At 38.6% G+C, this 26,046-nt stretch overlaps 1 protein-coding gene across 1 annotated transcript in view; it reads right to left on the reverse strand.

Annotated features, from left to right (window-relative positions):
- Nucleotides 1–23,861, reverse strand: part of STK33 (serine/threonine kinase 33) — a 66,284-nt gene extending 42,423 nt beyond the window's left edge. Inside the window, exons 1-4 of the mRNA XM_075065159.1 lie at nucleotides 23,733–23,861; nucleotides 22,331–22,389; nucleotides 15,408–15,497; nucleotides 4,156–4,433 (exon numbers count right to left, since the gene is read on the reverse strand). Coding sequence (XP_074921260.1) covers nucleotides 4,156–4,365 — 210 coding nt within the window. The 5' untranslated portion in view covers nucleotides 4,366–4,433; nucleotides 15,408–15,497; nucleotides 22,331–22,389; nucleotides 23,733–23,861. The remainder of the gene's footprint in view (nucleotides 1–4,155; nucleotides 4,434–15,407; nucleotides 15,498–22,330; nucleotides 22,390–23,732) is intronic.
- Between the last annotated feature and the right edge of the window lie 2,185 nt (nucleotides 23,862–26,046).

A 26,046-nucleotide genomic window follows, 5' to 3' on the forward strand; every position in this document is an offset into this window, starting at 1 on the left:
ACAGAGGGGCTTAACTGGACAGAAAGTGGCTCAAAAACTTGATCATAATAACCACATTTAGTAACATGGCACCATTAGACACAATTTACTTTACTGGGCTGTTCAATGTGGGGCCAATATATTATGGAAATATCATATGGTCCTATACTGCCAATTTTAATGTGTGTTTTTGAATTTCTCTCACACACAAACAAAATGATCACGCTAGAGTTCCTAGTGAAGCTGGTCAGAAAATTTTTAACTAACCAGGTTTTTGTCAGAAAATACATATGTGTCGAAACCAAAACTTTTTGTGGGAATGCACCAGTTTTGACAAAACTTTCATCAGGAAATGGTTTCACAGGTCCAGGGTGAACTTTCTAGTCAAAACTAGAAGAAGGTTGCGGGGGGAGGGGAAGAGAGAAACCAAAATGGGTCAGGCACTCGCTTAGGATGTGGGAGACCCAGATTCAAGTTCCTAGTCTGAATCTATTGGCTGTTCTAATTGGGTCTCTCAATCTCTCCTGTTACAGCTATTCCACTTTGTATAAATAAAATATTCATTGGGCCAGAGAGAAAAAGGGAGAGAGACCGACTGTAGCCCAGTGGTTAGAGCACTCACCTAGGATGCAGTAAATTTGGCTTCAAGTTCCTGTTCCAGTAAATATTTAATTTATACAAAGTGGGACAGCTCCAATAGGAGAGATTGAGAAAGACCCACCTCAGAAAACCAAATAGTCTGGTGGGTAGGGCATACATCTGGGATGTGGAAGATCCACGCTCAAGTCCCTGGTCTGAATCAACATATTCCAGGATGATGCCTTCTCTCTTCTTTGAAAAACTTCAAAAGGTCTTGGTTTCCTCCCAGTACCGAATAGGAAAATTTCTGAAATCTCAAAGAAGTTAATGGAATGAGCAAACCATTTCCTGTCCAGTTCTAGATCCTAGCAGTTTGATTCTCAAACATTTAATTTCTTGCGTGGTAGAGTACAGCAGTGCCACAGACACATTTAAATCTTTTGTGGAGGTAAACATTACAGCCATTAGCCAAAATTAATGACCAAGGCCCCATTGAGCAAAGCACTTAAATACTTAGCTGTAGACATTCACTGATGTCAATCATACTACTCACATGCTTGAAGGCAAGTCCTTACTCATGTGCACAAAGTTAAACATTTGCCTATGTGCTTTGCTAAATTGGGACCTGAATGAAGAGGTCACAATACTGTTAATCAGAGGAGTTTTAATTGTGTTTAAAAATTATTGTGTGTTGGGCACAGCGCCGTCCTTAGGATTTATGGGGCCCGATGCAGTATTACTGAACTGGTACCCTTAAGCATGACAGCAGCCCGGGCTCGCATGTGTATTTTAAGGGTGGTCTTTTGAAGGATTTATTTTAAAAACTGTATGTCTGAAGATCCAAGCATTTAAGACTAAAGATGAATACTCAGATTGTGCATTTAAAAATCTATGGAATGATTTTTTAGAGATGCGATTTTATAATCTTCAGCAACACACTAATGAAATATTTTAAAGCAAATTTTAAACTAAGGTCCTGTAGACTAACATGTTCTGAGTAAATATTACAGTAATGGATAACTGTTTTTGTCAGTAAATTCAGAAACTGATAGTATATACCTGGGGGTTGGCAAATGCCTATTAAATGGCTTCACTACCACTTGAATTGCTCTTTAACAGTTTAAGTGTTGTACTAATAGATCTGGCAGGCTAGAGGGCTTTTTCACTTTTAAGTTACTAGATCCACTCTGGAGGAAGACTCACCAGGCTGCAGCAGCCAGCTGTGGTGGGAGCCTGCAGGAAGGGTCAGAACAGGGATAGGAAGAGGTGGGCCAAATATTCAGGTGCCCTACGCAGCCATGTATGCTGTGTATGCCCAAGGACTGCCCTGGTTGGCGACACAAAAATTCTTCATATAGAGCTGGTGACTGAACAGGAGGAAAATAGGGATAAATGCTGGCCTTAGTAGGAATGGGTGAACAAGTGCCCTTGACTTTCCTGGTCACAGACTGACCTACAGAAACAGCTTCAAGTGGTAACAACTCTAGAAGGAATTCATTTTACTCACACACTAAGGTGATGGACACTATATAAACGCTTGTCATAAATAAAATAAATAATTATCTGCAGTAATTATGCCTGATAAGAAAAATATGCTTTCAGTTGATGAGATATGTTACAAAATTGTTTGAAGTAAAGTAATGCTATGTGAATCTGACACTGAATTAAATAATAGAAAGGGTTTCTTATATTTTAGAAGATGATGGCCATTCTAATGCAATGTCCTCATTTATTTTCAAGCACCACATATCTCCTGGTAGGTCTAGCATTGGATATTTCCTATATAACAGTGGCCAAATAGTCAGCTACAGGTTTACCATATATACAACTGCTATTACTAACAGAGATTATTCTACAATATTATCAGATACTCTATACTATTTATACAGTGAGGGAATAACTGAGGCTGAATGTATTTTAGCTTTCTTTGCTAAACGCATTTCCTGTTTTGTCCCCCCACTTACAGAAATGCTGCAAAATAAGTCACTGATGGTATATTAAGATATGACTCACTTAAGAGGATATTGAGTTTGCGTCCATCAATTTAGAAGTGCTTCTTTAAAGGGGACTAATTTATGTTAATAAATCTCAAATGATGGATTTTCTTCTGGCATTCAGTTTAAAGTGCTTTTTTATTTTATTCTTTTCAGATATATATTTAATACACACTCCTCCGATAAACGCTTTAACACTTCCAATTGTCCAATTTTAGAACCTTCAATATTAGAGAGATTATGTTCTGAGATAAATATGTCCCCAATCAATGCATTAACTACTGCAGGAACAATAATTAAAAAAAGAAACTCTGTACATCAATAAGAATGGCCTAAAGAGAAACTAAAGACAGATAGTCAACTTAAAAAACATACTTTTGTCTGAATTTTTTACCTACTATTATATAGCATACAATTATTATGATGTACTGTTAAAACATTTAAGGATTACTATAATTGAAAGATATTAGAGGGGAAAATAAACTGACCAACATATTCAAACCTGGATGCCTAGATTCCTAAATCAAAAGCCTGATTTTCAGATGTGCCGAACACAACAGTTCTATTGACTTCAAGGGAATTTGTGAGTTCTCAGCTCTGAAAATTAGACCACTTCCATTTAAAGCTTTGCTTCAGCACAAGCTACTAAGCATGTGCCTAAATCCATCCTTGTTCAGGACATGATTCAACAAACCATCCTTTAGAAAATAATTTCAGCATATGCGTTACTGAATTGGGTCAAGGGGACCTACATATAGAGTTCCCTAGATTGTTTACTACATGTATTACCAGCACCTCATTTACAGTTAATTGCACTGTATAGTCTGACAGACATATTTCTTAGGGCTATAATATAATTTGTCTCAGAGTACTACAGCTCCTTGGCCTAGCTCTTAGGGAGCAAAAAAAGTCCTCTAAAACAAGGGTTTGCTCAACATTTGTTTACAACTTAGGTTAAAAATGATACAATTCTGTATTCACATGGTATAATCTTCACTCCAAGTAAAATGTACATCATAGACCATGAATAACTTAGCACTTATAAACCACTTTGCAGTTTCAAAGCCTTAACTAATTAATCGCATTAAATCCCTTTAATATGTAACCTTTTCGTGTCTCTTGAGGTAAGATATTAACACTACATTTCTTTCAAAAGAAAAAAAATCAGGAATTTACATGTTTTAATATATTACCTTAATTTGTTCTGCAAATGTTCTAATAAATTATTAGATTTTTTTATAATAACTTCTTCCATATAATTGGTCCTATATGAGTATGGTCAAGCATAATGTGTTATATCATACACTTCTCATGAGCTCCACAATTTCTAGAGAACTAGGGATTTTTTAAAAAACATTACAGATTGTTACATGCAGTATATAAGAGCTAGGAATTATTATTATTAGGTACAAGGCTTCAAAAACATTGTGAATAGGGAAGATGTTTTAGAATGTAGTTAGAATCTGGGCCATTCTACTATACACACTTATGAGGGCACACTGGGAAATATAGTTCTTATTGTTCTAAGCAGAAATGAGCACTAGTCATTATGAAATAAAACCTGGGTGGAAAGGAATGGTATCTCTAAACCCAATCTGCTCACCTCTGTTACAAGAGAGATTTGTTCCTCTGACTGGTGAGGCAAGGTGTCATCATGGGACCTTGAAAACTCAGATGTCTCTAGCAGAGCACCTCCGGAGCACATTGGACCCTTGTTGCAACTGGGGCAAAAAAATACAACATCGCTTGGTTGAAATGAAGCGGAGCACTTGGTGCATTTTATGGTTTTCTTGCTCTGGCTGAAATCAGTCATCTGTTCAGTGTTGTAGAACTTGCTGTGCAAATTAAATGGTAGCACAAAGACTGGCAGGAATGTGTCCACTGTTGGAGGAAGAACAAAAAGCTGAGAAGTCTGGGAAGGTTACAATTAGTGAATCTGTGGCACAAAAAAACCCTTATGTTCTGATTATGAATGTCTGCCACACTCACAAGGAACCAGACTGGTACAACAAAGTGTACCGGTTTGTACAGCAGATCTGCAAAAACAAAAGTCGTAGTTAAGAAAATTTTCCTTCAGCTTTTCTACCCACGCCTAGCACATTCAGGGAATCATAGAAATTGGAGATGGGAAAAATAAATTCCTGCTTATTACCAATGCAAGGTTGTTTCCCACATTTATTTTCCAGTTGTTTCTTTTTCATAAATGGATATAATATATTTGTTAAGATACTTCAAAATACTTAATTAAACCTAAATAATTATAACTGGCATGATTATGTTGTTATTTTGACAAATAAATATGCAGAATTTTCCAATATTGTGTGCAAAATTTTAAATTCTTTGGCACAAAATTCCCTCAGGAGTAACTAATGGCGGCGAAAGGGGCATGAAGGAAGTCCTTTAATAGGGGTCATGAAATAGTTTTGCTCACTTAAAAGAAAAATATTTTGCTAATTTTTTTTTTTTAAAAAAAAAGGGCCAACATTAAATGTTATCCTACATTTCCTGCCTGATTCAAGGTTTTTGCAAGCTGGCATACTGTGGAATGGTTCTTATCAGATTAGAGTCCTTTCTCAGCTGATCAATGAACTGAAAGATAAATTTCTGGTTAACATTATCAATTAAACTATGCAGAAAAGGAAGGATTCGGTTTTACAAAACCTTCATGGATCTTTCTATCTGGCCAAAACAGACCAGAGGAAATAGTTTAAAAAATGGAACAGAAAAAGAAAAAAGAAAAGGACCTGCTGCTGCTGTAAATCAAAGCACTTCCAATGGTGGAAAACATTGATCCTACATTGGCTTCTTACTCGAGATGTGTTTTTCAATACACTTTAATCATGTTCTAAGAGTCCTGTGACCTGCCATGCAGCCTTTAGGATATCAATAGAATAGGCTAAGACAGGCCAGCCCCAGAAAGTTTCCAATGCTTTATTAGTTCCTTAAATCCAGGCTATTGCAGGGGATCTAATCAGCCAATTAGAGAATGAACAATAAGTGACAGAGAACTTTATTTATCACAGGTAGAAAAATGAGAAAAGGTGAAAGGGGAATCCATGGGACAGCAATTCTAGTAGAAAGGGTGTGACATTACACTCCATATTCTTTATGGAAATATCCTTGTGATATGGATAAGACATAACTGAGCTGTACTTTATGCAACATGGCTCATGTATGATATCATTGGAAAGGTTATGATTTACTGAATGCAATTATCCAATTTGTATGCCTGTATCATTTCTGCATCTAAAGTTAGGAATATTGACTATGTATCTGTATTTCAAATGGGCTACTTTGGGCATCACCCCCAACTAGCCCTTCAGGTACCACAATGAGAAAGCAAGATAGTGCTAATGGCCCATTAGCAGAGACAATTGACTGTAAGAGAACTTAGACTGCCTATGGACTCTCCAGACAGCTTAAGAGCACCGGCGGCCACAGCCTTGCAGAGACATAGGTCCGAGTCACTTGGTTGTGGATACCTCTCTTCCCCTTTTGGAATACCAGGGTTTTTCCACTGGAAGACAAAGGGTTCCCACCTTACACAAGAGCTATATATGGCTGGGGAGTAACATCATCGAGGTTCTCCTCTGCCTCCCCACCCAAAGAGACACTGAAAAACACCTGGAAGCAAGAACTGAATTGGGGAGAGAAGGGTTGAGCCCAAGCTGGAAGGGCGTTTAGCTTATGAGTCTCAAGCTGGAGACCAGTGCAGCTGCCTTTCAAGACTTTCTGTAATCTGCCTGCAACAGTATCTAGAGTGAAAAAATACTATTTGTAACCAATTTCTTTAGTGAAATAAGCTTAGTTTCTGTGTTTTGTTTTATTTGCTTAGTAATCTGCTTTGTTCTGTTTGCTATCTTTTAACCCGGGGCAGGCAAACTTTTTGGCCTGAGGGCTACGTTGGGTTTCCAACATTGTATGGTGGGCCAGTTAGGAGAGGCTGTGCCTCCACAAACAGTCAGGTGTGGTCCAGCTCCCACCCCCTATCCACCTCACTCCCCACACCCACCCCGCTTCTCGTCCCTTGACGGTCCCCCTGGGATTCCTGCCCCATCTGACCCCCCCTGTTCCCAGTCCCCTGAGGACCCCCCCCAGGACCCCTGCCCCATCCATGCCCCCCCTGCTCCCTATCCCCTACCGCCCCTGGATCCTCTGCGTATCTACCACTCTTCCTTCCTGACTGCCCCCTGAGGACTCGTGCCCCCATTCAACCCTCCTGTTCCCCTCCCTCTGACACCTATCCACACCTCTGCCCCCTGACTACCACACCAAACTCCCTTGCCCTCTATCCAACGCCCCCTGCTCCCTGCCCCCTTACCGCGCTGCCTGGAGCATCGGCAGCTGGCAGCGCTACAGCTGTGCCTCTGAGAACACCAGGACAGGCAGCAGCACCACCCGGCTGGAGCCAGCCATGCCACTGCGCAGAACAGAGCATCGGGTCAGGCCGGGCTCTACAGCTGCACAGCCTGGCAACAGCTTGCAGCCCCACCACCCAAAGCATTGTGTCGGTGGTGGGGTGAGCTGAGGCTGCGGGGAAATGGCTAGTCTCCCCAGCCAGGACCTCAGGGTCTGGGCAGGACAGTCCCGTGGGTCAGATGTGGCCCACGGGCCGTAGTTTACCCACCTCTGTTTTAACCACTTAAAATTCACCTTTTGTAGTTAATAAATTTATTTCTTATTTATAATATAACCGCATTTGTGCAATTCATAATTGTGCATACCTTCCTCCACACTGAGGGAGGAGGCAGATTTCATAATATATCTTTGGGTCTGCACTCCAAGGGAGGTGGACACCTGAGTGCTGGGGCAAGTCCCCAAAGCAGTCTTCCCAGAGCTGATCTCAGTATCTATGTCACATCAGGTTGCATCTCGAAGGTGGGCAAGCCATCACACAGGGTATTTGTTAGATTTATCTATTCTCTACTCTTACCAATAAAAACAAAACATGAGGATTTAAGATCCAAACTCCTAATTTAAAAATATAATGTAATCAAGTCCTCAAATATTCTAACACACAATTCCTGGCATTAATATCCGCTCCTGTTTTTATCAAATCATGAAGAATGTAAGTTTTATATAACTGAAAAGGTTTTTGTAGAGAAAGAAGAGAAATTTGGTTTATTTTTTTAAAATATAGCAGGGCAATGGGGTACATGTGGTGCAAACAGGGAAACAGCAGAGGGAGAAGAAAAAGTAAATAATTCATGTGTGAGTATGCTAGCAATGGACACCTAGAAGTAGGGTGACCAGATGTCCCGTTTTTATAGGGACAGTTCCGTTTTTTGGGACTTTTTCTTATGTAGGCGCCTATTACCCCCCAGCCCTGCCCCCCGTCACGTTTTTTCTCAGTTGCTATTTGGTCACCCTACCTAGAACCATAAGGAACATTTTTCTCACATACTTGTAGCTGTCTATTTTTGCCACTGTGAATTAAAAAAGTGTGATAAAAGCATAATCTGAAATTACTTTTCCTTTACAACTCAGAAGTGTTTTTAAGTGCTTTCGATCAAAGTTAACAACTGTGAGGGGTCCAGGAGAGACTGGAACTCAGGGATACATACAATTGTTATTTGGCAAGGCAGGTATATTAATAGCCAGTTTTTCTGTTTGTGAAAAGAGGAAAGTTCACACACTTGAAATTTCAGCTTTCTAGTGGGTAAAAGTATTAACTTCTAGTTCTCACAGGCCATGAAACATTGGATCTTAAACAGGCATCTCATGAATATGTTGTATTTTCTTTTACTTCAATTCCAACACGATTTTAGCAGCTATGGTACTCAGAACTGAGATTTTCAATGTTATTGCTTTTTAATCTCTAATCTGAGGAGATCTGCTTCTAACCCTCACAACTGCAAACTCATCAATAACTGACTTCCTCTGTGGCCTCAAGAAAGTCATTTCACTTCTCTGCCTCATTTTCTTTATCTGTTAAATTAAGATAATTCTACTTCCCATACTATGTTGTTGTCAATGTTTGGTAAATGTTAATGTCTGCAAAATACTTTAAACAGAAAGTACAGTACTGGTGCTCTATATTATTATTTTAACCTGCTATTGTTATTTTAAATGTAATATGACAGCACTTGGAAACCCAAATTACTTACTAAGACTCATACTAGTGAACTTGCAAATACTTTTAGGTTCAATATGTTTTTCTAAACTTTGGTACTGAGGCATTCATTAAAAAGAGAAAAACTGGATCCTTGTCCCTTGCTAATGAAAAACCTATCAGATGTTCAAAATAAAGCTAGCAATAATCATAGAACTAGCATTCTCTCAGCAGGCTGATCCAAGCCAACAGGGAAGTTGACAAAAATCTTCTTCTCTGAAGCACTGAACAGGAAAAAAAATGCATCTAGTAGCATTTGTTTATCAGTGTGTGATCATGCACTGCAACAGCCGATCCTGCCAATTAATAAAGTAATATATAACCATGCACAGAGGAATACCTGCATTCACGAGTAGCTATGGGGGTGCCTAGTGACACATACCGTATGTACACCTACAGAAAAAGACTGTCCAACTCTATTTTAAAATAAATGTGAAAGTGGCATTTTTATAATAGACACCAACATAACTTCTCCCTTACTTACTATCCATTTTTCTTAGAGGCTTGCAATTTTCCTCTTTCATCTTGGCTCCTTTGTAGGCAGCACAGGTAGAACGTTAGACCAAGAAGATGAAGCACTTCTATATTACATTGTACAAAATCTTTAAACAGGTTCACTATCAGTAATTCACAGCCGTAAAAGTACGTGTAAAAATACCATTAAAACCAGTGAAAGCAGGCCATCCAATCTTTTCAATCAAGCAGGTTAAATTATCATACTTAAGAGATATGCCGAAGCCCTTTAAGGTGCTGTTACTATTCACAATCAATTTTTCTAGGGCAACAAAAGCCAAATAAAAATAACCACAGACAAATCCTGTCATTGATTCCCCTGATCTGTAACAGACAGTCAGGACACGACTCTTGAACTGGAAGATTGTCTACTTATAGTATAATATACTTATTGTCTACTTATAGTGCAACGAAGACTGTCTACTTATAGTGCAATCCTTTGTTGTTAATTTGACTATTTTGATGTCATCACAATTTTGTTTAAAAAGTTGTTAACTGAGCCAAACAAGTGGCTCAGATAGCTGCACCCACAAATCTGTATGACTGGTTTTGAAATGAAGTGCACTGTACTGCCAAGTAAAAGGTTAGGTTTGGGAGCCACACTTTGGTTCCAAGTTCACAAAACCAGAGAGACCAGGCAAATTGTTGATGTACGTCACAGGATGGTTTTGCTCTTTAACAATCTGTCTTTTTTATGTTGTCCCATTGGAATTCTGTTCTTTCCTGTGTTTTTTGTTTTGTGCGGTGTGAGGGTGATATGAAGTGTGCAGTGCAGACAGGGGTTTTTTTCTCCCATTAGTCACTGCAGTGTTCATCTTTTCTCCTCAAAAAATAAGGAAAAATGGCAAATAGGCAAATACATCCTCCTGTGTAAAAGCTAATGCTGGTGGTCAAATTGCTAATGACTGGAACAGCCATTTCAGCAAAGCCCTGGGGTACTAGCCCTGGGGAAAGGAAACTAGCAATAAAAGCTTTAGTTCAGAGCTGACTAGTGGCCATCAAATTATTTTGGGCTAAGATTCCTTTTTCATTATTTAGGGTAATCTTTGTTGTGTCTGGGTACATTTTGGTTTTGGTTCATTTCTCTATGGTGAGATAGAGATGGATTACAAAAACCTATTTTCTTTTCTGGAGCACCCATTTTCTTTATAAGCCACCACCACTTGGTCTCTGTGACCATGATGTCTTTGGATTTCAAAAGACAAAAGACCATTGTCTAAGTGCTGTTTACAAAGTGATTGTTGAAGCAGTATTAACTGCAGCCCAAGATGACTGCTGAAGAAGCATTATCTGCAGCCTTAGCAGAGGCTATGTATTCCACCCTCCCGTAGTGAGTAACCTAACAATACAGGTGATACTATTATGGAAGGGGTTAGGACCAATACTTTGGGGAGAAGGAAATCATTGGCCTCAGCTCACCATCTACAGCTAGAGAGAAAAACAAAGAAGAAAACCCCAAAAGGGGGGAAATGATTAGCCACAGCAAGCCAAAGCAACTAAACCTACCAGAAACTAATTTTATCTTATTAGAGTACCACTTTTCACATACATGCTAGATATGGAATTATTTCCCTTGAGCACCTACTTATTAACTATGCTTGCAAGTGTGCTTGTTACTGTCCAAAAATGACAATATTTTAACTCCAACTTAAATATAAAGAATGCAACACTCAGCCATACAAAGCAATAGAGTGGATCGACCACACAGGCACAAATGAATAATTAACTCAGAGACTTCAACTAATAACTTTTCTCCTACAAAGTGTTACCGTCTGTAGTTTTATTTAAAGTACATAATCATGTCAATTTTTTGTCTGCAGAGATCAAACATTTTAGGGTGCAACATTAAGAATTCCCTAAATATCCAGAGAAGAAGAATAACCTGGCAGTCCAACCAAAAATGAAAGCCATCATCTAGACAAAAAAGCAACACAGAGAACTGACCGTCTCTTCTGGGCAGATTTGTTTTTAGAGGGACAAAGTGGATGAGGTAATATCTTTTATTGGACTAACTTCTGTTGGTGAGAGAGACAAAACTTTTGCGCTTACACAGAGCTCTTCTTCAGGTCTGGAAAACATACTCAGAGGGTATGTCTGCTCTGCAATTAGACACTCACAGCTGACCCATATCAGCCGACTCGGAATCATGAGGCTTGGGTGTAGGAGCTGTTTAACTGCAGTGTAGGTTTTGAAATTGGGCTGCAGCCTGAGCTCTGGGACCCTTCCATCTCACAGGGTCCTAGAACTCAGGCTCCAGCCAAAGCCAAAACATCTATACTGAAATTAAATAGCTTCTTAGCCTGAGACCTGAGTCAGCTGGCACAGACCAACAGTGGGTTTTTAATTACAGTGTAGACATACTCAGAGCGTCATCGCTAAATACAAGGTGGAACAGACATATCTATATCTGACCTATCGGTCCCTGTCCTCAAAGGAAACCTGCACAACATTTTCAAAAGACAAGCCTAGAAGCTTAAATTCAAAACTTTGCTAGACACTAAAAATCATGGACTGACTAGACACTGGATTTATGGCTTACTACAACAACCTGTAACCACTAACAACCCCCTGCAGCTGACTTCCCTCCCTTTCTTTCCCCCTTGACTGGAAGAGTGTTAATGGGACACTTCACCTTGAATGGCTCCTTGAAATATGTGTTAGCTACTTATGCTAAACAATCTGTTCTACCTTGTATTTAGCTGTGACACTCTTGAATACATTTCCCAGACCTGAAGAAGAGCTCTGTGTAAGCTTTGAAAGCTCCTCTCTCTCACCAACAGAAGTTGGTCTAATAAAAGATATTACCTCATCCACCTTGTCTCTCTAATATTTGGGGGCCAACACAGCTACAATCACACTGCATACACTAATAGTTTTTATCCAGACACTGTTAAGTGCCTAAAAATTAAGGAGATTAAATAGAACTGAGGGAAAAGTTTATAACAATGCAAATCTGGAAGGGTTATTCATTAAAAGTTTGTTACAGTGTTTTAGTAGAAGGTACTTTAAACACAAAAATGCACTTAAAAGCAGCTACTCTTTATCTCTCTTTTGTTGCTGTTGCTTTGTTTTACATCTCTGTTTTTTTACATCTCTGTTTTACATCTCTATCTCATAGAACTGGAAGATACTCTGAAAGGTCATTGAGTCTAGCTCTCTACCTTTACTAGCAGGACCAAGTACTGATTTTTTGCCTCAGAAAGGTCATTGAGTCTAGCTCTCTACCTTTACTAGCAGGACCAAGTACTGATTTTTTGCCTCAGAGGGTTAAGTGACCCCCTCAAGGATTGAGCTCACAACCCTGGGTTTAGCAGGCCAATGCTTAAACCACTTAGCTATCCCTCCCCTGGTGCCCCTCCCTACTCTAAAGATGGATTCAAAATTAATATGATCAACTTATTCACAAAACTATTAGAAAATACAACTACTTTACATTTTTGTACAGTAGTACCCTTTATTCAAGCATCTCAAAAAACCGAAGGGGGAGATTTTCAAAGGCACAAATGTGAAATTGTTCCCAGTCACTGCTTATCAGTCAGTGAATCATCTTTTTTCCTTCTGCCATATTTTCACAAGTGGTCTCCAAATTTATCCCAGAAACTTCACCAACGCATTTTTTCAATCTGCAGAATTCCAACAATTCACTCAGTATGTGCAAGTTTGAGTTTTGCATAGACAAATGGTTGTGGGCAAAATACTAGAGGCCAGAGTAAAGCAACTTTCAAAAATGTCTCTTCAATCCCAATTCTGCTGAGCCTAAGTGGTTCAAAATGCAGAATGGAGACTAAATATTAATCACTGCAGGCCTGATCTAAAGCCCACTGAAGTAAAGGGAAACGTATTAATTTATGGGGCCTTTGGATCCTGCCTTCAAGCTGTTCATATAATATTAAATTTACAGTCACTTTGTCAGGAAAAACAAATAAGGTTTATAAAGCCATTTTATAATCTATGGATTTCTACACAGTTCTTGTAAAAAAAAAAAAGTAGAGAGTTTATTTCCTCCTGATATAAAAAAGAAACATCAGAAAACATGCATAAGCAAATAATCTCAGAAAAGTACATAATGAACTTTTATCAGATGATCTTAGGGACAGCTTTAAAAACCAAATTGTCAAACCTCATTAGGCAGAAGTGGATTGAAAAGGTAGGGAAAGAAGAATAAAAAAGAAAATTGAGATATGGAAAAAGTAGGCAAGAGGCAAACTATGTAAACAGGTTATTTTTTCTTTATCCCTGAGTTATATTTAAAAATGTAGCCCGAAATGTTAATAAATTAAGGCCGTTTTTCCATGTAGGGATCCTGTTTGCCAAATCAAACCACTCACACTTCTTTTTTCACTTTGTCACCAGAATTCTTCACTAGAATTACAGCCCTATTATGTACAGTGAACCTATGCTGTTCCTAGATTACAAAATTACAGCAATATTCATAAATGTAATACAATAAGATTTTCTTTTATTTGTAATTTGCATGTATCGGGATACAGTAGTGTATGATATATTTAACTAGAATACCAAAAAATTACTATATTTCAGAACATATCTATTTATTTAGCAAAGTACTTTTATTTAGTGATTATAGTTAGGTAATTGTATTCTATGTCTGGACAAAATTGAAGGATATTTTACAGATTACACACATTCTGCAAATTTAGGAAAGCATTTGACATTGGCAAGCATTGTAATACCAACACTAAGAGAGGGAAAGATATTTCAGGGATGGCACCAAGTTAACAGCATGTTTTAATAGTTCTCATCTCAGTCAATTAAAAAATAATAATTTACAGGTGAAAGTTTTTGGCTAGTTATACTTTGGAATATCTAACTGTTTTCAAAAACAAATTTACTATACTGGAGAAAAAAATCTACATTACACAGACATGGTACAGTCCTCTGATACACGTAACAGTTAGGATGATATTACTAATCAACTCTGCTATGAATTAGTTAACACAAAATTACTGAATTGATGGATTGTAAAAACCCATCCTGGCGTAACTACAAATGCAAAACTTTTGTTGACTGCAATATGAATTACTGCACCCCAAGTTTCAATACAGTTTATTCTTGCATCTTGTTACTTATAAAACGTATTTAAGGGCTTGGCTACACTGGCACTTTACAGCGCTGCAACTTTCTCGCTCAGGGGTGTGAAAAAACACCCCCCTGAGCCCAGCAAGTTACAGCGCTGCAAAGTGCCAGTGTAAACACTGCCCCAGCGCAGGGAGCCTGGCTCCCAGCGCTGTAAGCTAATCCCCACGGGGAGGTGGAGTACGTGCAGCGCTAGGAGAACTCTCTCCCAGTGCCGGAGCTGTGACCACACTCACACTTCAAAGCGCTGCCGCAGGAGCGCTCCCGCCGCACCGCTGTGCAGCTCTAAGTGTAGCCATACCCCTAGATCACTTCCAATTAGTCTACATATTCAAATACATGTAAAATATGTTGGTATCTGATTCAAACTGACTCTAAATTCAGCAATACAGCTAATGAATAATCAGGAATTCTAGTAACAAAGTCCAAGAAACTACAAGCAACTAAGATTGGTTATGATGTAATGAAAAATCAACTACTGTGTGCATTTAGCACAGCAATGACCTTGAGTCCTCTCTACCAAAATGTTGATAGCTACATGACAATTTTAACCATTACCCAAAGAGGAATGCTACTTCAATAAGTGATTTTCATTAAAAGATGTGAAAATTCACCCATAAATTTCTTTGGTGACTTTCTAAAAATCTTACAATGGAACCATAAAAAAAATGAAGCTAGATTCTGATTTCATTTACACTAATATAAACCTAGAGTAACTGTACTGAAGACAATGGAATTACTCTGGATTCACATCAACATAACCAAGATTAAGATCTGGCCCAATATGATTAAAATTAATAGAAAGCATCATTTGCTGATACCCTTGCCCAGGAAAAGGCAAGAAGCCTCAAGCATGCTATTACTAGATTACACAATTTCACTGACAGGTTGAAGGGTTTAAAAGGTAGTTGAGAAGTGTGGAGAATTTCATTTTTCACAGGCAAAGGATCTTCTTCCTCAATTAAAAGGACACTATCATGTCATTTCTTCAAAGTTAAAAAAGTTCTGTCCTTTGTTTCTAAGGAGCTTGACAATAAAATTTTCTCCCTTTATTTCCCCCAAAAAACATTTTCTTATTTTACTATGGTTAGAATATAGCTGAACAGGTATTTTTGTTTAAGAATAAAGTACAGTATCTTATCATGCAAAAATATCCACAGAAACCAGCAACATTGATAATACCATCACAGATGTGGTAACAGTGTTAATAGGTTCTGCTGAGGCAACTGACAAAAGACAAAGCATTGTTTTAGTGCATCCCATAAAAACAGTGTCCACGATTTTATTTACATTTCTCAGTGATAAGTCAAATACCATGTTGCTCACTCTGATTTTAGTAGAGTTTTGACTGAGTAAAGAGTAATGGACTTATTACAGAAGTAGAGCAGCGGCTATATATTGAGATTAAGTCTTGTTTTTGCACTTCAAATAGGGTTTCAAACTTCTTTGTTTTGCATGAGGAATACAGTGTATATTTACAGCACATAATCTGTGACTAATGACATTTCCTTGAAAATATAATGTAATTTAGTTTATAAGTTAAAATTAATTTAAAATGAGACCTTTAAGATAACTTTCTCAGTTGTCTCACCTTTTGCAGAATTCCGTTTGCTTACTAATGAGTGATTCATTACTATTCATACTTTCCATATAGTTAAAATTCATTGCTAACTAGTGATTTATGCACATTTGTAGACATTAGGATGCAGTTAAAATTAATAATAGTTTATTTCCCATTATATTCACCATTTTCCCTTACTCAAAAAGGCCACCATTTCCCATAGTTTACATTGGCACTGAAGTGACCTAGTAAGATTGAATCTACTCATATCCTCAGTAAGGATTTTGCTGAGGCAGAAGGGTAGTACGCCCTTAATAAAAATGGTACCATCTCCCATTCTTGTGATAGACCTAAAGTCACCAGCTATTCTCAGGAAACATGGCCACGATTTCATTAAAACCTCCCTTCCTCAAAGTAAGGCTGTCCCTTATAAAGTTGTCTGTCATTTTCCATTGTCTTCCGTAGAACTTACACATATCTCTTAATCTTCTTACCTGCTGCTATTCAGTACAAGCAACCAATATGTGACAATTGACCAAAATATGGAACAACCAGGGTGGATAAAAATCGATGATTTAAAAAACAAAATTAAAAAAATTCGGATTTTTTGATAAAATGCTTTTAGATGAAAAAACCTATCTAAAAAGATAGTTTTAATTAAGATACATTGCAGCTCAAAGATATCTCATTATGGAATAGGAATTCTACATTCTAATTCTATAGTATGAGACAATATATTCATGTAATGTTTAAGAAAAGTTTTGTAAATGAGCTCCAGTAGTTCATGGATTAGGGACCTAATCTTATGGGGTGCCAGGGGCTTCTGTATAGATTAATCTTTCTATCTACCCAATGGCACTCAGTGCTCAGTCTAGAAGATACCATCAGAGATGCTTAGTTTTGAAGTTCTCAAACTGCAGATTTGTGTCTCCAGAGATAACATACTTGCTAACAGCAAAAATATTTTAAATAAATAAATAATATATAGAGGTGAGAAATAACAGACCTCAACCCTATTGTCCCTCTGCAAATTTGTGTTCACAGAGTCAATCCCTTACCTCTCACTAAAAATGCAAGTTTCAAAAAGTTCAATGAATAGAAGATTGTTGGGGGCGGAAAAGATCTGGACAAGAAGTCTGGAGATAAATGTGAGAAGAAAGGGACAGGCAGTAGAAACAAAAGTGAACCTGTTTGAGCAGCATATTCCAGAAGTCTTTCTGAGTCTAGCATTTATTGATTTGAGATCTAACATACCATTCTCTCACTAGAATGGAAAACCTATAATGGCAGCAGGCCATAAAAGAGACCCAGTTTGGGAATATTTTAATGAAGTTCCTCTCCTTGTGGATAAGACAGGCATGCATGCAAAATACAAATAGTGCAACAAAGAAATGCAAGGCCTGGTTGCCTGAATGAATCATCATTATGAGAAGTGTTCCTTCTCACGAGGAAGCTGTGCTGAAGATGATGAAAGGAACATATCTGAACATGCAGGATCTTCAGGTTAGTAAACTTCTTTATTTCATACTTCTTTCTTAAGGACTGCCTGTCTTGCTCAAACATGAGAATGCAAAAATAGTCCAGAAGGAAAATATATCCTTGTTACTCTATGGTACTATCATTTGAGATGCAGTTGTGATAAAAAATAAATAGCTGAAATTGGCAGATCTTCCTTTTACAATTTCACCTTTAAAGTAGTACTGAGTGTCAGTGAATGCAATGAGTAATACTAAAGGAGCAGTATGGTAATAATAATTAAATAACTGCATTGACTTATTTTATTTAGGAGAATCCATCCTCAACATACAGGATTCTGAAGACTATCCACCTTCAAGATTACCATTATTTTCTATAATTTCAGAGTTACCTGCCAATGACAGTGTTTCAATCACATCATGTATGTCACATAGACACAGTATATTCCCTGTAGGAAAAAGAAAAAAAGATCTCTATCATCCAGAAACTACCATAGATAAGTTTCTGAGAAGAACCAGCAGATTACAAAAAGAGGTAACTGATGAAAAAATTGCCCAGTTTGTTTATGCAACAAACTCTCCTTTCCGTATGATTGAGAACCCACACTTCATTAACATGGTTCAGTCATTAAGACCAGGAGACAGTCCACCCAACAGAACAGATATCACAGGCAAATTGCTGGATGAAGTGTATGAAAGAGAAATTGATCAGTGTGCAAAAGGTCTAGTGGGTGAAATTGTTAACGTGAGTCTTAATGGGTGGAGCAATGTCCACAATGATCCAGTTGTATGTGCTGGTGCGACAACAGGAGAAGGGAATGTCTTCATTACAGAAACAATTTAGATATCAGGAAATGAACACACAGCAGAATACTTACAAGCAGCAGCAGTAAAAGCTCTAACAAACTTAAAAAAATTCAAATGTCTAGTACTCAGCTTAGTCACAGACAATGCTGCAAATGTATCCAAGATGAGAAGAAATTATTAAGAAGAGAGGCCCAAGCTAATAATATACGGTTGCAGTGGTCATTCGATGCACCTCCTAGCCAAAGACTTCAGTGTTCCAGAAATAAAGGCTAATGTTGAAATTGCAAAACACTTCCCTAACAACCACTTTGCAGCAGCTGCTCTGAAAAAAGTGAGAGGAACCAAGCTAACTCTCCTACAAGACATGCGATGGAACTCAGTGGTGGACTGTTTTGAGCACTATATCAAGAACGGTCCTAATTTGATGACCATTTGTGAACAAAATCATGAAAAAATAGGTGACATTGTCACTGTCAAAGTTCTCAACACTAGCCTTAACAGAAATGTTGAATACATGCCGAGTACCTTGAAGCCTATTTCTGTAGCCTTGAACAAAATGCAGGGAAATAGCTGTTTTATTGCTGACGCTATTGACATTTGGAAGGAACTAAGTGAGATCTTAAAAAGAGAAATATGCAATACTGCACTTAGCTGGTTGCTTACACCAATTTTTGTTAAACTGCAATAGAATCTTGGGAATAAGGATTCCTACTTTTTGTTCCTGACTCCTGGAATGCAAGTGACTTAGAGTAGTGGTTATAGCTATGATAGACAAGCTCACAGATCACACAGTCTGAAATGCTGTGTGGCTAAAAAACTTAGTCTGCCAAATTAGACATGATTTTTATTCCCAATTTCAGCAGAAGTGACCATGTGCAACCTCTCAATCAACTTATTTCCTAAGGTTAGGTATGAAGCCTTGATCAATAATATGGGTGACGTAGAGTATGTAATGAGTAAACAAAAATGAGTGAAAGAGGTGTGTTTTTAAGTCATGATTTCCTGACTCCAAGCTCCCCTAAGCTAAAGGCTATTTTGATAGAGATCTCCGCCTCTCTCATGAATTCCAGCTCAGTCAGGAGGAGCAAGTCCCACATGGCCAGCGAGCCAAGTGAAGTGGCTGGTGGCACACACAGAATATTCACTGTTTCCCACTCCAACTATACAGGTTGTGATCTTGAGACCAGACTGGGCTAAGAGAAGAGCTGAAGGTCCCAGGGCCGTTTCCAGTACCAAGCCTGAAAAGCCAATCTTATTTTGAAGATGACCAATCACAATTTTTTTAATCAACTTTTACATTCATATATAACAACATTAATTCAGACCTAACCAAGCCGAGACTCCTTGGAGGTCATTCTTCACACCAAACTTTCTTTTCCTTCTAACTCTCTTGACATGAAACCTTCACTAAAGCATTGCTAGAAATTGTCCTTTCCTTAACTCTGCCTATGTGGAAAACCTTACTCACATTCTAATATTTTCATATTTTGACTATTGCAATTCCCTTTTCTCTGATCTTCCTAAATCCTAACTCTCTAAATTTCAAAGGTCTAGGATGCTGTGGCCAGATAATACTCTTGCTCCAGGCAATTAGACAAGACCACTTACAACTGTATTCACAACTTCCTAGCCAGCTCTGAATTCAATTCAAAATTTCCCCCTGGTTTTCAAATTTTTATATCAAGTTGTTCGATCTGACTTCCCAGTCTTACATACATTCACTCCGCTCCTCCAGCATTAGTTTCCTGTCTTTCCTCAAATGTGACAGAATTGCTGCAAAAAAGTCAGTATTTCCCCTGTGTTGAGCCCACCTTAGCCTGGATCTTTGAACCCTTCTCTCTGGCCATTCCTCTCTTCAGTAATATTTTATTATGGACTACGTATTAAAGCCATTTTAATAGATGTATTATTTACTGAACTGGTTTACTGTCACTCTGTACAGTAGTATCAGAATTGTGATGAGCACAGTGTTTGCACGGCAGGGGGAAATACAGTATTTTTTATCCTAGTTCACTTGATGAGCTACCCATTAGCAATATTTAAAAATGAGTTATTACCAAAAGCACCTGAAATGTATATTTTTTCCATCAGTGTTACTTAAACAGCCATACTTTTGATTTTTTAATGTGTTTATAAAAGAAAGCCTTTACAGTTCAGTTATAATTATAATACCTAAAAAAAAAAAAAAAAAAGGTTTACAATCAAATGTTGACCACAAAAAACACAAAAGCAGGTGCCAAGATTGTAACAGATACATAGTAGTGAAAATTCCAATTATTGCAGTTACTTTAATGTTCTAGAGAGCAGAAGAACGAACATCTAAAAATTTGTATAATGAAGAGTTCATCAACTGTCAAAGCAAGCAGGATGATGCTCACAGAGATGTCTATCAAAAGTTATTTAAAACATGTAGTTCATCAAATTCAAATTATATAAACACAAGATGAATTCAAGATATGTAATATGCACTTTCCCACTCTCACAAAATTTAGCAAAACAGGGAGTCAAATCAGAAAGTGCCTTATTATGAAGGCACAGACACAAAGGGCTGTTTTTTTCGCAGAGATGTCTAAGATATGTGGCTACTTTCATGCATCTCTATCTGGCGACACCCCCAGTTTTGTTGTGCACATGGACTAGGCACTCATCCCAAAGTAAATGTTAAAGCAACCTTCTGATTCTTAAAAATCAGAGCATAAACTTGTATCTATGAAGAAAAATTTATTATGACGTTAAAACAGTATTAGACAATAATAATAACAACATCCTTAGTGGCTACTAACCAACACATTAGAAATAATCGGTGAAGCATATTAAAAAACACACAAGCACATACTCCCAAGGGAATGGGCAACAAACTAATAGAATCATGTTAGAACATGAAGGAATCCTATTGTTTGGCAGCCAAGGATAACAAAAAATACCCAGCTTGGACAAGTGAAATGTACTTACTTACTGCCTGTTGGTTACCTGGCAGACTAGTGCTTAAAAAAAAACTTGGTGGACTGATTAACCAGAATGCCTTAACCTCAGGCTGAGACTAAACACTGGCTTCCTGCCTCATCATTGCAAACTCACATCCCAAGGTTTGACATTATAATATTTATGGAATGTATTTTGTGTTTAACTAAAATCACATGAGCCTGTAAAAAGGATATTCGGCCCTCCCCATCTAGTGTTCTATCTTCAGCTGCTAGGGATATTTGTGAATATCAGTCACAGATGAGCCATACGCCATAGTAGGCAATCTCATCATACCATCCACTCCATAAACTTATCAAGCATAGTCATGAAAAAACAATATGGTTTTTGCCCCCAGTACTCCCCTTGGAAGGTTGTTTCAGAACCTCATGCTTCTGAGATTAGAAACCTTTGTCTAATTTTAAGCCTAAACTTATTGATAGCCAGTTTATGTCCATTTGTTCTTGTGCCAACATTGGCCCTTCACTTAAATTTAACTCCTCACTCTCCCTTATTTGTAGAAAGCAATCCGATCTCCTCCTAGTCTTTGTTTGGTTAGGCTAAACAAGCTGAGTTTCCTCCTTAAGTCTCCTCTTGTAAGATAGCTTCTCTATTTCTCTCATCGTCCTAGTAGCCCTTCTCTGCACCTGTTCCATTTTGAAATAATCTTTCTTAAACTTGAGAGACTAGAACTTCACACATATTTCAGATGAGTATTACCATTACCTGTGCCTTTTATCATGGTAATAACACTTCCATATTTTAACTGGAAATACCTACCTGATGCATCCTAGGATTGCACTACCCTTTTTCATGGCTGCATCCCATTGGCAGCTCACAGTCATCCTGTGATCGACCATACACCCAGGTCTTTCTTCTCCTCTGTCCCTTCCAAGTGATATATCCATAGTTTATAGTAATATTTGTGTTGTTCGTCCCTAAGTACATGACCTTTCATTTTGACTAATAAATTTCATCACTTTTCCATTACTCCAGTTTTCAAGGTCATCCAAATCACCTTGTTTGATATTCTGGGCCTTCTCTGTATTAGCAATTACCTCTCAATTTTGTGTCATCTGTGATTTTGATTAGCACACTCGCATTTTTTGTGCCAAGGTCATTAATGACACTGTAAAATAACATTGGCCCCAAGACCAATCCCTGAGGAACTCCATTAGTAACTTCCCTCCAGCCTGACAGTTCACCATGCAGCATGAGCCATTATAGTCTCTCTCTATATCAGTTCCATACCCACCTTTTGATTTTTGTATTAATCCCCATCTTCTCCCATGTGGAGCTGCATCAAATGTCTTACTGAAAACCAAGTAGATTAGATCTATTGCATTTCCTTTGTCTAGAAAATTGGTTATCTTCTCAAAGAAAGAGATCGGGTTGGTCTAGCAAAATCTAGACTTTTGTAAAACCATATTGTATTTTACCCCAGTTACCATTTATAGCTTTCAAAATTTATTCTAAGAGTTTGCATACAACTGAGTTCAAACAAAAGGGCCTGCAGTTTCCCAGACCCTTTCTTAAATATAGGTACTATATTTGCAATCCTTCAGTCATAGGGTATGACCCATAAATTCACAGATTCATTAAAATATTCTTGCTATTCAGCCTGCAATTTCATGTGCCAGTTCCTTTAATATTTTTTGATGGAGATAATCCAGGACCCCCCGTTTGGTCCATTAAGCTGTTTGAGTTTGATTTCCACTTTCAATGTGGTACTTTCTATTTCCATATCCTTGTTCTCATTAGCTACATGCCACTGTCCCCAAGCTCCTCATTACTGTTATTAAAAACTGGAGCAAAGTAACATGTTGGGCCATGCCTAGATGTCTTTAATTTCCACCTCATCCTCAGGTGTTTAGCAGTCCCACTTCTTCTTCCCTTGTTTTCTTTTTATATATATGGCTAAAGAATCTTTTACTATTTTAGTTTCCTTTGTAAGGTACAACTCTGCTTGGCTTTTCGCAGTTCTCACTTTTCCCCTACACTCTTTTGGGCTCTCTTCTTTCTCTGGATAACCTGACTGAGATGCTTGCTAATCCAATTTGGTCTGCAAGCCATCCCTACAACTTTTTTCCCTTGCTTGGGATGCAGGCTTCAGATGGTTTCTGCAATTTTGTAATTCCAAACCTCCTCCACATTCAGGTCCTTGAATTCCTCAGTCCAATCCACTTTCCTAACTAATTCCGTTAATTTTTTTAAGTCTGCTCTTTTGGAATCAAGGACCATAGCTGCAGACCTATTTTTGTTTATCCTTCCATTCAATTTAACTGAATTAATTTACTATCACTCAGTCTCAAACCAAGATTGCTGTCGACAACCAGTTCTTCTGTGAGGTCCTCATTGCTTACTAGTATTAAATCTAAAATGATATCACCTCTTGTTGGTTCAGCAACTAGTTGGTGAAGAAATCTGTCAGGTATCACAACCAGAACTATCTGGTCCCTATCATTATTAGTAGTACTTGTCCTCCAATCTGTATCTGGGAACTTAAAAGTCTCCCCTAATCGCACAATTCCCAGTAGTATTTATTTTACTAAAAATACTAAAGAGGTCTCTGTCAATATCCAAATCAGATCCTGGGCTGGGGGGAAGGGGATGTCTGTAACAGACCACAAGGACTATCCCTGTGGAGCCTCTGTTACCTTTCTTCTCCAAAGTGATTTTGACACAAACAGATCTCTGTTCGAAATACTTCAAGCAGAAACCTCAGCAATCTTAAATCTGTCTCTCCCTGGACATAATAAGCTTTGAAGCTCTGAATGACTTTTCAGAGTACATTTCCCATATCTTGTTACTTCTGAGCAGAGTCTAGAGAAGTAGTAAGCACAGAATACCAAGCTTCAATAGTAAAGCCAAATACCAAACACATTCACATATGCCTTCAAAAACAGATACACACAACTGAACATTTTAAATCAAGAAATAAGGTATAACTGTAATTGTAAATTTGTCTTGCTGTATATTATTAAATGTTTTAAATATGTGCAGGGAACATAGAACCAAAGACCACCATGTACAGTGGACTATAAAAATGAAGACAGCACGCTTAATGATTGTGCAAATCCAAATACAAGGAAAGCCACATTCTTAAATTGTGGCTCTCAGATACCATACATTCACACAACTTCTGTTATAGTCAAAAGGGAATTACATGCACATGCAAGAGTAGTACTGGACACAAGGTTCCTATAGCAACGTTATCCTGCCACTTTGCACATATGCCGTGCAACAATATAGGTCACGAACAACCATTCAGGACAGTAATTATTAGATGTTGTGAACAGGGTGTTTATACTCTGTATCAGGCAAACAGTTTAAACCCCTTCATGGTGCAGAAAAGTGGAAATTGGTCTTTAAAAAGACTTTCTGAGCTGCCAGACATGGAGAAAGCAGCTGGCAGCAGTGGCTGGTTAGGCTGTTGAGAGGTGGAACAGACTGCTAAGTCTTCTTGCCTCCTAAGTCAGGCAAGTCATACAAAGAAAATAGATGGAGTGGATAAGAGAAGCTGCTTTCTGCCTAACCTATAAGACTCCTGAATGAAGACCCAGCTAAGGGAAAGGAGAAAATGGGGAAATTATTTCCATCACTTAAATTAAAGATTTTACTGACACTCAAAAACTAATCACAGTAAGAACTGGATTAGTGGTTTGTGGCATTATCTGGTTTGTGGCGCTACATCTAGGGCCATGTCTACACTATGGGATAATATCGAATTAGCTAAAATCGGTTTTATAAAACTGATATTATAAATTCGATTTTATGCGGCCACACTAGGCACAGTAATTCGGGCCATAGCACGGCAACCATGGAGCCCGTTCAGCTTTTTTTTTTTTTCCGGCACCGTATGTGTACTGGATGCCGCGGACAGAGAGGCGATACTCCAGCGCTACACAGCAGCATTCACTTGCTTTTGCATGATAGCAGAGATGGTTACCAGTCGTTCTGTACCGTCTACTGCCGGAGTAAACTGGCAATGAAATGACGGTTATCTCTCCCCTCTGTACTGTCCGCTGCTATCATGAGTGCCCCTGGCTGAAATCGGCCGGGGGCAACGCAAAAAGCAAAATTGGGATTGACTCCCTGAGTCAATCCCTCCCTTATGGTTTCTAAAAATAGAGTCAGTCCTGCCTAGAATAAGGGGCAAGTGTATTAGAGGACCAGTGTATCAGAGAGCACAGCTGCTCCGTGTCAGTATTCACAGGGGGTGCCCCTGCAACAACCCCACCCGTTGCTTCCCTTCTCCCCAACCTTCCTGGGCTACCGTGGCAGTGTCCTGCCCATTTGTGTCATGAAGTAATAAAGAATGCAGGAATAAGAAACACTGATTAGTGACATAAAATGAGGGGGGAGGCAGCCTCCCGGCCGCGATGATAGTCCAGGCAGGACATTAAGCGGTGTGGGGGAGAGGAGCACAGCATGCTGCTGCTATGACAGTCCAGGCAGTACAGAATCTTTTCTTTACACAGGAAAGGGAGGGGGCTGATTGAAGCTCAGCCCCCAGTTGCTATGATGAAGACGGTTACTAGCCGTTCTGTCCTATCTACTGGGAGTGACCAGGAATCATTCCTGTTTTACCCAGGCGCCCCCCAGCCTTCAGTTAAAAAGCATTGAGCACTCAGGGGTTCATGAGGACAGTTACCAGTCCTATTGCACCGTCTACCACCGGGGAGGGGAGAGAGCGGATACTGCTCTTCACTGCTGCAGCATCGCGTCTACCAGCAGCATTCAGTACACATAGGGTGACATTGAAAGAAGTCAAGAAATTATTTCTTTCCCTTTTCTTTCACGTGGTGGTGGGGGGGGGGAAAAGAAACTGAGGAGCTATTCCCTGAACCACGCCAGACACTGTGTTTGAACCTACAGACATTGGGAGCTCAGCCAAGAATGCAAATACTTTTCAGAGACTGCTGTGGACTGTGGGATAGCTGGAGTCCTCAGTACCCCCCCCTCCCTCCA

This window comes from Chelonoidis abingdonii, chromosome 4 (assembly GCF_003597395.2).
Source record: "Chelonoidis abingdonii isolate Lonesome George chromosome 4, CheloAbing_2.0, whole genome shotgun sequence".
Taxonomy (NCBI): Eukaryota; Metazoa; Chordata; order Testudines; family Testudinidae; genus Chelonoidis; species Chelonoidis abingdonii.